Genomic DNA, 13,715 nt, shown 5'->3' with positions numbered 1-13,715 from the left:
AAAGGATAATATTGCTGAATAGATTTATGAGGGCCTTCTTCGGGTTCTCATGTTTTCATTCTGAGTTTCGTCTTTTAATAGTATTTGATTATTTCGGTTGACTAAAAATGTATTTTCACTATCACAGGGTCTTATACAATATATGATTTTTCCAATTTTATTTCATGATGTTTCAAATCCATATCCTTGAATCATACTTTTTTCCATCACAAACTTCATATAAATGAATTTTCATAAAACTTTTATAATTTAACATTTAGTTTTAATTGTAAATGTATAGGGTTGTACAAAAAATGTTTTCATTTTTGTGAGTGTTTTAACTCTTTCATCTTCTCACCTATTTAAATCAGCATGCATTTCACACTTTCTAATTTTTAGAACTTTTCAAACATTTAGTGATTTCGTTAGAACTTTAGTGACTAAGCAGTGAAACTATAAACTGTCCTCTTTTAGTTTATTCTCTAGCATGAAATTGAAGAAGTTTATCTTTTTTTGTTTACTTTGCTATCAAAAGAAGAATGACAAATGAATAAAAAGAAAAAAACTTGGTGAAATAACTTCTTTTTTACTTATTCATGATTACCTTTAATATTTCTTTCTCCTGTACATATTGAAAATGTTTATATTTACTAATAAAGAATGCCATGTGTATCCATCTCCATTTGAATAACTTGCAGGGGATTCATGATTTCTTCCAGGTTGTCTCTTCTCAACACTGAATTTGTCTTCAGTCTTGAAGCTATTCTGGTTCTTACTGGCATTTCTGGAAAAAGGGGAATGCTTATAGAAGGATCCTTCCTTTCTTTATAAAGTATTCTTTCAGTATTCATTTTATGTTTATGAGCTATAAATTTGTAGAGACTATAAATACAGTAAAAAACCTTGGACCTTGTGCTGGTTTGAAAGGATGTATGTACCCTACAAAAGCCATGTCTTAATCCTAATTCCATTTTGTAAAGGCAGCCATTTCTTCTAACCCCTATTCAGTACTGTATGTTTGAAACTATAATTAGATCATCTCTCTGGAGATGTGACTCTATCAAGAGTGGTTGTGAAACCGTAAGTACATGGAACCTTGAGTAGGGCATAAGATTTTGTAGGTTTGTCCAGAGTGATGCCCCAATAAATCCCAGAGTGATTTGAACAGTGAGTAAAAAAGTATTTGCAAAGTCCCCTTGGGGGAATGATGAGAAAGGGGGAAAATTCAACTTCCCCAAGTGGAGAATTCTGATATTCTCACAAGCAGTGGGGGCAACCAAAGCAATAGGCTGAGTCCCTAATCTTGGGGTTTATTCATATAAAACTTAATCCCACAAAAGATAGGTCAAGCCTACTTAAAATTAGGCCTAAGAGTCACCCCCAAGAGAACCGCTTTTGTTGCTCAGATGTGGCCTCTTTCTCCAGCCAACACAACAAGCAAGCTCACCACCCTCCCCCTGTCTATGTGGGACATGACTCCCAGGGGTGTGCACCTTCCTGGCAACGTGGGACAAAAGTCCTAGAATGAGCTGGGACTCAGCATCAAGGGATTCAGAAAACCTTCTCAACCGAAAGGGGGAAGAGAGATATGAGACAAAAAAAGTGTCAATGGCTGAGAGAGTCCAAACAAAGTTGAGAGGTTATCCTGGAGGTTATTCTTACCCATTAAATAGATATCACCTTGTTAGTCAAGATATAATGGAGAGGCTGGAGGGAACTGCCTGAAAATGTAGAGCTGTGTTCCAGTAGCCATGTTTCTTGAAGATGATTGTATAAGGATATAGCTTTCACAGTGTGACTGTGTGATTGTGAAAACCTTGTGTCTGGTGCTCCTTTTATCTACCTTATCAACGACAAGTAAAACATACGGCATAAAAATAAATAATAGGGGGAACAAATGTTGAAATAAATTTAGTAGATTGAAATGCTAGTGATCAATGAAAGGGAGGGGTAAGGGGTAAGTTACCTATGAATTTTTTTCTGTTGTCTTTTTATTTCTTTTTCTGAATTGATGCAAATGTTCTAAGAAATGATCATGATGATGAATATTCAACTATGTGATGATATTGTGAATTATTATTATATAAGTAGAATGGAATGATCATATGTTAAGAATGTTTGAGTTTCTTTGTTGTTATATATTTTTTTAAACTTAAAAATTAATTTAAAAAAGCAAAAAAAAAGAGTGGTTTTTAAGCTGGATTAGGTCGAGACGTGTCTCCACCCATTTGGGTGGATCTTGATTAGTTTATGGGAATCCTATAAAAGAGGAAACATTTTGGAGAAAGCTGGAGATTCAGCGAGAGCAGAGCAGAATGACATAGCCACAGGAAGCAGAGTCCACCAGCCTGTGACCTTCAGAGATGAAGAAGTCAGATGCCTCCCAGGGAGCTCCATGAAACAGGAAGCCAGGAGAGAAAGCTAGCAGATGACACAGTGTTTGCCATGTACCTTTCCATATGAGAGAGAAACCCTGACCATATTCACTATGTGCCTTCTCGCTTGAGAGAGAAACCCTGAACTTCATTGGCATTCTTGAATCAAGGTGTCTTTCCCTGGATGCTTTGTATTGGACATTTCTATAAGCTTGTTTTAATTGGGACTTTTCCATGGTCTAAAAACTATTAACTTGCAACTTATTAAATTCCCCTTTTAAAAAGCCATTCCATTTCTGGTATATTGCATTCTGGTAGCTAGCAGTCTAGAGCAGACCTACTTCGAACATCAGAAGCTCGATTTGTTGTCGAGTTTTTGTGAAAATGTTTCCATCCTTGTCTGCAACTTTGTCACCAGCCTTTTCTCGGTACATCTGCAAAAGCTCCAGTAGAGTGTCTATACAGTTTTCTACATCATAAACTGCTGAAATGGTTTCCTCGTACTTAACTACATTAAGCTGAAATAACTTTTAATTTGCAATTTGACATTTTTATTCAAATTCATCTCCAAGTACTTTTTACTAATACTATTGTAAGGAATAGGTTATAACAACCAATTTTCTTAGAATGCTTGTCAGTCTTTACTTGTTATAATAAGTAACTATTTGATGATCATTGGAAATAAAAGAAAGTAGAACAGTGCGGCTTCAGCCAGGGCTTTCCAATATGAATGTGTATTTTGCACGTTGTTCAAAGACAGGGCAAAAAGACCTGATCTCTAGCTTGCATTCTGCTGGCCAAGCTATGAACCCTCCTCATTGCCCTTGAGAAAGAAGCACTCAGATATTTTTTTTTTCAAATCATCTCCCAAAAGGAGCACTTCTTAAATAATTCGTACAAAAGAACTTTTTAGGGAGCAGAAACCTTTGCTAAGGCCTCAGTAGTTATCTTTAATGACTGGACAGCATTAGCCTTTTGTTTCAACAAAATTACCTACAACTGAAGTATTTGGTAAAAATTAAAATGTCAGCTTTAGGGAAAATTACTAATAACATATAAATTATCTAATTCTTAAGTGAATTAGTAGAAATTATAAAGTTTAAGAAATTGACATAAACTTCTACAATATGAAGTCAGAAAACTCAATACATATAGTTACTTTATGTTTGCATTTGTAGTATAGTTACCTAGTGGAGTTTAAGGTGGTGCTTGGTGGTATCAAATATGTTTTGACTTATTTAAGGAAAAAAAATCACCTTCTCAATCTTGTTTGTAAAGGTCAAACCACTTTTATTATTAAACATACTTGAATTTAGTGTAACTTGGCAGCAAAATACAAATGCTAAAATTCCTTAAACCTATTTAGATGTCCTTATCTGACCATACTGAAAGTGGATTTTTCACGGACCATGGCCGCTCCAGGTATCTATGAATGACTCTTGAGGGTTAATAGGTGCTGATAAATATTTTTATTTTAGGAGACATAGTATAAATATAGTATTTTTTTCCTGTTACAACAACATTTAAGTAAATTAATATTTTAGTAAACTTAATTCAAGTGATGTATATAAGATTTGACATTTCTGCAGGCTGATAAATGAACTCATTTGACCAGAGTACAGAGAATTTGTTAAATCCCCACCATAGCCCGATAAGAGTGGGGGTATTCACTTATTTATAATAAATTCATCTCTCAGAAGTGCTAATAAGTTTGTGTATTATGTGTTAAGAGTAGGAAAACAGATTGTTGTTTCTTGCAGTAGATAAAATTTTGCCTAAAAAAGGGGAGTAGGTAACAAATTATATTTCATTTAGAAAACTGGTATTTTGGAAACCTATGGTTGCCAAGATTGGAAAAAGTTTTTTAATATCTGTTATTTATCAATATGCTTAATCATTGTGCGTCTTACTAGGAAATCCCAAGATGAGTTTTCTTTCCATTTTCTGTCAAATTCTTGCAGGAAGTCTTATCACTCTTCATCTGAACAAAGCTCTAGTCAAAATCAAGGAGCTGATTTTTTTAATCTTTATCCTTCTTTTTCTCTCTGCTTCCAATGCACTTAAACTCTTCTTCTTTCCCACTTACCAAGTGTATGGAATAAATTGCCCATTTTTCCCTTTCATTAAGATGAGCATGCCTAGAAGCTGTTAAATCATATGACTTTTAACTCTTCTGCTAAGTCACATTAGAGCTTAAAATAGCTAGTGATGAAGGTAAGGAATAGCGAGAGTCCCACCAATGCTAGGAGGAGAAACCTGGAACAAACCTAGTCCATCTGGTTTATGATGACTCACTTGGTTTCTAATTAATATTTGTAGCATGCATGTCATTGGAGTAATAGTGGTTTGGGGCCTGATGCTATTGGTTTAAAAAATTATTTGAAGCATTTTCTGTTTCGCCTCCAGATTTTGGAGCTGGCTACCTATAATAACAAAAAATACCCTCTCCTAAGTCAACACAAGCCCGGTTATTTCTTACTTCTTACCTCCTATTCATTAGGCACACATTCTAAAATTTAGGAACTGTTTCTGATGTCAAGTACTCTGTATGCTATAATTTTCTCATGTTAAGAAATATGTAATATTTGTTAGCATCAATTATCTTGGAGTATTTATAGAATGTTTCACATAATATTTTTTGGGTTATGGCTAAATGAATGTGATTATTTTCAGTGTCAAACTGTTTCTTAATTTTTAAAAGCTTCCTAGAACTTTTAGCTTACTGAATTCCCATATTGTTTTTAAGGCCCTAAAAAATTGCCTCCCTCATGAATTCCAATAAAATTTCTCCATGACTAAAATAAATTTCCAGTGACATTCATAAATTCAGATCTGAGCCCTTAGGTGTATCACAGGACTTGGAGTAGAAGAATGTCATTGGACACCATTTATTGGTTAATTACAAGTGGTTTAGAAAGGTATATAAAAATTAAAATTTCTTCAGTTAGTACCTCACCATGCGTGGATATTGGTATGGTTGAATGTTTCAGCTTTAGCTCTTATTTCTTCATATGCTACCTCATAATGGACGTCGATAGACCTTTTGGGAGAGGGTGAGTAAAGCTTTATTTTTAAACTTCTGTTTCAAGAGACTTTCATATCTTAATAACTGTCCTCATTTTGACCATTTGGAGTCTGGTGCATCTTTTGTCCTTTCCTTTTCTTCTCTTCCATTTTCTCCTTGTTTGTGGTGAAATATAGATTCTTTGGCTGCACTTTCCTCTGTTCCTTCTGAAGCACAGATTTCAGATCCATTTGCACCAGAACCTACCCCTCCTACTACAAGTGCTGAAATTGCAACTGCTTCAGCTTCTGCCTCAACTACTACAACTGTTACTGCTGTTACTGCTGAAGTGGATCTCTTTGGAGGTTAGTTAGCCACTAAACCCTTCTGTAATTTTCCTTTCAGCATTGCTAAAGTTGGCTTAGAGTTAAGGTTTTTATGGTTTCTATTGCGTAATGGTATGTCAGAGCTTTTAAATGTGTATTCGCATATAGTTATCTTCACTACACTTATTAAATTTATATTCACTTAATTTTAGTACTTTTAGAGCAAAGGTTGCAATGCTTTAGGCCCATTGGATTTCTACTTTTTTTTAAAGTTAGGATTTAAATTGCTACCAGAACTTCTGCCCCATATATGCTCCTATACTTCTAAATATAACTGGTACCAGACCTCTCTGTCATATTTCAAATTAGGCTTTTGGGCCAGATTAGAGGTATCCCAGAGAATAATATTGGGACAGTATGGAAGAGACAATCCTGAGTAAATATATATATATTTTTTTCTACATGGGCAGGCACCAGTAATCGAACCTGGGTCCTCTGGCATGGCAGGCAAGCATTCTTGCCTGCTGAGCCACCATGGCCCGCCCCTGAGTAAATTATTTTTTAAGATGTAGGACTAAAAGATCATCAAAGAGTAGTTCAGATTAGGAGGTTCCTGAAGAGTGTAGGGTTTGGCTTTGAAACTTTGAAAAAACGTTTGAATCGGCACCAGAAATGCTGATTGGTCAAATGAGTGTCGAAAAATAGGTTTTCCATGCACATGTAAATTTTGGCACAGAGTTCATTTACAGGTATGGACTTGAGTAAACTATTCTACATTATGCACATATAGTATACCTGAACCTGATGAACCATCTGAAGCTGGTTTATTTACATATTCCCAACTGAGTGATTGTTAATGTTCAAACCTAGAGAAGTGGTAATATCAAATAAATACACCAAGTAGGGTTATGTTCATCATAGATTTATATTTCCTCATTATAAAAATAACATCATTACTGGAGCATTTTGAGAAAATGATAAAGAAATTGGAGGAAGCAAAATATGGGGAAGGGTGGAGAAAGATAGCGGGCTCCAGTAGAGTTAATAATGCCCCTGAGAACATACACTGACACATTACGTCACTGTGCTGCCTGTCAGGCCCCAGTTCAGAGATTTGCCAGTATCGTCTGAGGCATACAGCGCTCAACTAGACTCAGCATCATTGCCCCATTTTACTCAAGAAATTTACTTTTGCCCATACAAGGAATTTTGTACTGCCGCTCCAATTACAGGAGTAACTCTAAAAAAGGGGTTGCAGATCTTCTTTATTACAAGAATTCACCCACTAGATAATATTAGTTTTTTAGTTGTGCCCCTGGATCTTTTGAAACCAGAAATTAAAGTTTTAGTTTACATTTATAAAATAAATTTTCCCTCACCCCTTATTCCCACCTATCCTTTGTTGTTGTTGTTGTTGTTACTGGTTTTGATGTGTGCAGTTTTTCATAGGCTTGTATTAATAGAAGAACTGCAGGGAAATTGGGAAGTATGAACAGAATGAAGGGCAATTTTGTGCTAAAATATTTCAGTACCTTTAGGTGTTTAGATTTTTGTTTTTAGTCCATTTGTAAGGAGCTTAATTACATCTAAGAATTCAATCAACTGTCTTGCTTCCCTCATGGCCTAAGATTTTTCTTCTTTGAAATATTCTTTGTGCCATTATGCTATTTGTGTTTATCATTTATTACTGCTTTGATTATATTTGTCAAGCGGAAAATCTGCATGTTTGGAAATATTTTCATTATAGCCTTCTTTTTACCTTTAAATACAAGTTTAAAGGACTAGTACTGCAGAAAATCATAAAACTTAATGCCAAAAAATGAGACTCTACTTATGATTTTACCAATATCCTTTCTAGACAGCTGGCTAGAGGATGAATAAATATGAGTGCATTAGCAAATCTCGTCACAATTATTATTGATCTGTTTGGTTTTGTAAATTGTCTCCTGGCTTAACAGCTATAAAATCTATATCCTTTATGTTCAGTAGTCTACATACATCGTTTTATGGTTTTTACAGATTTCCCTTAGTTTCTTTCATGCCCTTATTAATTTGTAAGAAGTCATTTAAAGATGTAATTTTAAATTAAAGCCTAATTAACTTTGGCCATTTTGTGTGGCCATTTTTTTTTAAATTGTCCTTCTCTAAAAATGGTACCTTTCTAGAATAGCAAGGGCTCTGGCTGTATTATATTCCATGGCTTTAAAAACATGTTCTTTTGAAGTTCTATGAAACAGATATAGCAGCATGAAACAGATTTCTTTAGAAAGAAGCTTAATGAATTTCAATTTCAGAAAAATGTCTTTTACTTCATGATTGTTAATTCATAAATATGAAATTATGGAATATTAAAATTTTTAAATGTTCTCTATATTTAGTACCATATTTGTATCATAAAGTTGGAAAATAGAAAATTTCTGTAATTTTTAAATATTCAATTTAGTACCACCTAAAACTTAAATCATTTCAATGTGTAAATAGTTCATGTAAGTCATTAAATTTTTTTTCCAGATACATTACATTTACAAAATTCTTTTTTTTTTTTTTTAATATGAACTAAAATTTGTTTTCTGTGGTCAGGTAGAACAGAACTGTAAGGCAGTGTTGTGCTTAAAAAAATTAGCAAAACAAAAATATTTATAAAGATAAAAGAAAAATACTTAAAATCTCCCATTTTTCATATGAAAACTTAGTAGTAACAACAGCATACTGTTTTGTAACAACACTGGGTTTTTCTAGCAGTAAAATGCTGAACTGATGCTATTTCCTATATACTCACCAGGTTACCCTTTAGTCCATTGTGTCAATTTGCAAACAATCTCTCATGAGGATGGTAGTTTATGAGCATAAAACCCACTGCCAAAGAAATTACATGCTTGACTTCTTTTATGCCATGTTGGTTAAGAAGCTGAGTTAACCGACTTTCCTTAAACACATACTTAAATGTAAATACTTACAACAAGATTTCTCATAAGAGCCATATGATCTGGGACCTTTGGAGAAGAAAATGAACAGGATAGGTGACCCTTGGGCTGTTGAGAATGATTGAAAATTCTTTGTGGAGTTTATGATTTAAAGATGGCTTATGTGGCTGGAGAAGACAGAACAGTTCAGGCTGGGGAAACATGAACCATTAAAAGTTTTTTGAACGCCAGTCATGTGATTTTAAAAAATTGAGAGGAATATTCTTCCTAGACTACTAGCTAGTTTGCAGCAAAGTCAGAGAAAACAGCTGGCTGTTGTAGTTAGTGTAGTTAAAATGGTCGAGTCCATAATTATCAAATTATGGCAGGAATATACGTATCCACCAAATCGCACTGATTGAAAAATTGGCAGGATATAGAAATAAACCACAAATGCGTAACAAAGGAAAGAGAACTGGACAGGAAACAGCTACAGTGTTTAATCCTGAATGGCAACTATTGACATTGCTAATGAAGGAAATCTAGGTATTATGGAAGTTTTGATGGGAATAGATGAGTTAAGTTTATAATGTTTAGTTTTAACTAACAGGAGAAACATTAAAGGAGATATCTTGCTGACAGAAAGAAAAAGTACTCTCATGAAGAGAGAGCTACAAATATGGATTTCACCTACTTGCACATTGGTGATAGCTGAACAGACCAGCCCATTGCAGTCTATTTGACCCACTGCACTAAGTTAGCTGATGTTTATTCAGTCCTAGGAGGAGGGAATGGTATAGCAGAGTTCTTAATAGTACACTTTTGTGGTTAAACATACAAACCTCAGTAGGACACCTTTGGGTCAAGTCCTAACCCTTCCATTTGCTGGCTTTGTGACCTTGGGCAAGTCACTCAGACTCTCCAAGCTTTGGTTCTTTTTACTATAAAATGGAGATGTGACAGAGATAGTTATGGGAATTAAGTTTAATAATGTACATGAAATATTTATACAGTGGTCACCATAGTTGAATATTCATTAAATACTAATTGTTATTATTGTTTCTACACTTTCCAATATTACTAGCCTTAGTTCTGAGTTTCATAAGATTAAAAAGAAAGAAAACAGATCTAATTTATGGCAAGATGCTTCTAGCCCTCCCAAGCTTTTCTCATGTTGTATTTTTCTGCCCCAGCTCTTATGGTTTTCAAGTTGCTCTAAGCCCTCCATTGTAGTATCCTGTATTAGTCAGGGTCCTCTGGAGAAGCACAACCAACAGGAGATATCTATAAATATGAGATTTATAAAGGTGTCTCACGCAACCATGGGACGTAAAAGTCCAAAATCTGTAGGGCAGGCTGCAAGCTGGCAGTTCCAATGAAGGTCCTCAACAAACTCCCTGGGAGAGGCTGGCCGGCTAAAGCTGGAAGAGAGATTCTCTCTTTCAAATTCTCATTTAAAGCCTTCCAGTAATTAGATTAAGTGTCATTCATTGTAGAGGACGCTCAGCTTAGCTGACTGCAGATGTAATCAGCCGTGGATGCAACCAACAAGCTCATGACTTAGGTCCATGAAATGTCCTCATGGCAACAGATAGGCCAGTGCTTGCTTGACCAGACAACTGGACTCCATACCCTGACCAAGTTGGCACATGAACCCAACCATCACATATCCTTAATGTGGCATCTGGGGAGGTAGGCCTACCCTATCCCCTCGTGTGTTTTTCATACTCTGTTATTATTTATTTGGCTTCTCCTCTGACCCCTACTCAGAACAAATATTTCCTCAACATAGGCAGATCTGTAAGATATGAATAACTTATTGTCCCACTATCCCTTTTAGGAATATTTGTATTTTTGTAAAGGAACTTTTAACCCAAACGAGTTTCTTTAATTTAATGTTTATTATCTCATGTATCACAGGGCTCGGGATGTTACTAAAGTGTGCTTTATACTCAGATCAGTTTGGGACATGCTGAATTAAACTGACAACCAAGCATCCTGATCATAGGATTTCCTAGGGCCTAATCATATATTGTATAATTCTCCAAGAAATGGGATATACTGTGCAACATTTCCCAAGTGTTTGGCAAATTCTTTTTAATGACTAGTGGAGCAACATTCTAGGGAGCACAGTAGATATAGGAGGAAGGCAGTGTCTTGGGTTGGGAGATCTAATATTTCCTATTTGCTAAAACAAATACCATACAATGGGTTGCCTTAAACAGTGGCAGTTTATTGGCTCACAGTTTTGTAGCATAACAAGTCCAAATTGAGGCATCAGCAAGGGGATGTTTTCTCACCACTCTGGCATTCTAGGGTTGACTGTCTAGGATCTTTGATCCTTGGCTTTTCTGATATATATGGCATATGGTAGTGTCTTCTCCTTTCTCTTCTGGTTTCCTTTGATTTCCAGCCTCTGGCTGTTCCCTGTGGCTTCTTCTCCGTGTCCAGTTCCCTTTGCTTATTAGAACTTTAGCCATATTGGGTAATACCCACACTCATTCATTTTGGGCATCCCTTAACTAATAACATCTTCAGAGGTCCTGTTTGCAAATAGATTAACATCCGCAGGACCAGGGGTTGGGACCTGAACATACTTTTAGTGGGGCACAGGATTCAATCCCCAAAAAAGCAGGCAAGTAGCAGGTTCTAGATGCGTATTGTCCATACTAAGCAGGGATTTCTTCTCCTAAGTCTGTCATACTTATGATGATTTTTTTTTATTTCTATTTGAAACCATAGAGTTTCCATGCAAACTTCAGGACTTTTTACTATAATTAGTGCTATTTGTCAGTAGAAACACATTAAGAACCACTGTACACATCAGCCATTTTATAAATTGGGTGTTTATAAACTGGGCCTGCCTGGTATGTTAATGAATGTTTTACTATAAATAGTACACACTCAGTCTTAAAACATGAAACTCTATTTTTGTTGTGTCAAAAAACAGGTTGTTTCTCAATAACTAGAAAATACAATAATATTTCAAACAATAAATAGAAATAAAAGCATCGTGGTATCATCTGTTAGTTTCATTACCTCTTTATTTCTCTAAAACAAGTCCTTAGTTGTGTCTGCAAATGCTTTTCAAGGATAATGAAGACTTAATTTTTTTTAATAATAAATAAACCTTTTTGTTACTTCTGTAACATTGCCTATTTTAGGCTATAAAATATTTTAACTATAATTATTTACTTTAATATCATATTTTTAATTTCATTGGCATTAAAGAAGTCAGTCATGTTTGCTAGAAGCCAATAGTCAGAGATGTTGCACCAACATAGAAAATTAGTACTATCTGGACATTAAAGTTTAAATGTCTTAAAATATGTAATAGTTACTTTTGTGTTTTAATTATTTTCGCATCCATTAATTTCTAATGATACATAGAACATGCTTCTCAGAGCCCTTATACAATGAGAATGTTGTTATATTTTGGATCCTAATAAGCCTCAGAAGTATCCAACACTGTACCACTTGCATGAAACTAGCATGAAGGGGCTCAAAGAGTAATTGTTATGTGACTGCCAACACTACCTAGGCTATAAAAATGCATTTTAAAAGATTCATGTTGTATAAGGGAGCCTTTGTTGCGATTTAACTTAGCTCTTTTACTATATTTTCTTCTCTTTTTATTCTCTTAATTTCTATTATTTTAAAAACTGCACCCAAGATGCCTTTGCAGCTTCTCCCGGGGAGGCCCCTGCAGCATCCGAAGGGGCCGCCGCACCAGCTCCCCCAACCCCCGTAGCAGCAGCTCTTGATGCATGTTCAGGAAATGGTGGGTTTAAAGTCATGAGCCAGTCTGTTATTTTTCTGTCCTAACATGAAATCCCTGTAGTTAAATGTGGCTACATGTCTTTCTAATTTTAGTTTCTTTTGTGTGTAAAGTATCACCCATCATAACTAAAAAAAATTATGCTGGCGCTTAAAACATTAAGACAATAAAGCGCATACTTATCAAAATTGGCAATTTCTCAAGATTGACAATTTTTGTCAGTGCGAGTATGCTGTCTTAATGTTTTGGGTTTTTTTTCTCTAATTGCTATATTGTACTCTGTTGTAACACTGAGTTCAAATATATCAGCATATTTAAGTGAATTTTGAATTTTCAAAGGCTACTGACTTGACCAGGTTAAGTAAGGATTTGGAGAATAACAATCTCTGATCCTAGATTATAGGCTAATCTTAAAATAATCCAAAGTCTTTTGGTTTCTTAATTTGTGATACCTACAAATTTTCCTTTTTCTTTAGAAAAAAACATCCTAATCACTGAGCTAATAGGATTGTAGTTAAATCCAAGCAGCCTAATGCCTAGCTGGAGTATAGATATTGTGTAAGGTGTCTCTTACTCTTAGTTGTGACGACTCGCTTGTCTCTTTCCTTACTGATGCTGTATGTGTCTCCACTTTCCTTTCCAAAAGACCCCTTTGCCCCATCCGAAGGTAGTGCAGAGGCTGCACCTGAGCTGGACCTCTTTGCAATGAAGCCACCTGAGACCAGTGTTCCTGTAGTTACCCCTACAGCTAGCACAGCCCCTCCGGTTCCCGCAACTGCTCCTTCTCCTGCTCCCGCCGTTGCAGCTACCACCGCTGCCACTACCGCTGCCGTCGCTGCCACCACCACTGCCACCACCTCCGCCACCACAACCACCACCGCTCCTCCTGCTCTAGATATCTTTGGTGGTAATTTTTTGTCATTGTTGTTTAACTCTTTCCATTTGGTGGATTGAATTCTGGCACTTTCAGACATAGATCATATGCAACTGTTACTGCATGAGTACTATGCAATTAAATGGTGCTCTAGAAACCATTTGCTGCCTAATTCAGAGTTTTCCAAGACTACTAATTGAAAGTGCTAAACAGCGAGTCTGTTTCTGGCTTGTTTTTCAAATGGAGTAAAGGCCTGTGTGTTCTTGGTCTTAGATTTATTTGAGTCTGCTCCTGAAGTCACTGCAGCGCCTAAACCAGATGCTGCTGCTCCTAGCATAGACCTTTTTGGTACAGGTAAAACAAAAAGCAACCTTTCTTTCTCTTTAGGTTTCTTAGATGTTTTCATGATTAAGCTCTTTGTACTCACCTGTGATAATGCATTTGTTAGATTTTTGACTTTGATTTCAGCTTTCTTA

At 35.6% G+C, this 13,715-nt stretch overlaps 1 protein-coding gene across 1 annotated transcript in view; it reads left to right on the top strand.

Moving 5' to 3' along the window:
- SNAP91 (synaptosome associated protein 91) overlaps window positions 1-13,715 on the top strand; it is a 158,011-nt gene that overhangs the window by 109,862 nt on the left and 34,434 nt on the right. The window contains exons 15-19 of the mRNA XM_077162350.1: window positions 5,393-5,407; window positions 5,556-5,723; window positions 12,261-12,368; window positions 13,012-13,272; window positions 13,513-13,593. Coding sequence (XP_077018465.1) covers window positions 5,393-5,407; window positions 5,556-5,723; window positions 12,261-12,368; window positions 13,012-13,272; window positions 13,513-13,593 — 633 coding nt within the window. The remainder of the gene's footprint in view (window positions 1-5,392; window positions 5,408-5,555; window positions 5,724-12,260; window positions 12,369-13,011; window positions 13,273-13,512; window positions 13,594-13,715) is intronic.

The sequence above is a fragment of the Tamandua tetradactyla genome, chromosome 5 (assembly GCF_023851605.1).
Source record: "Tamandua tetradactyla isolate mTamTet1 chromosome 5, mTamTet1.pri, whole genome shotgun sequence".
Lineage (NCBI taxonomy): Eukaryota > Metazoa > Chordata > Mammalia > Pilosa > Myrmecophagidae > Tamandua > Tamandua tetradactyla.
The sequence above is the reverse complement of the archived record's forward strand: the minus strand, read 5'-3'. Positions and strand labels throughout refer to the sequence as shown.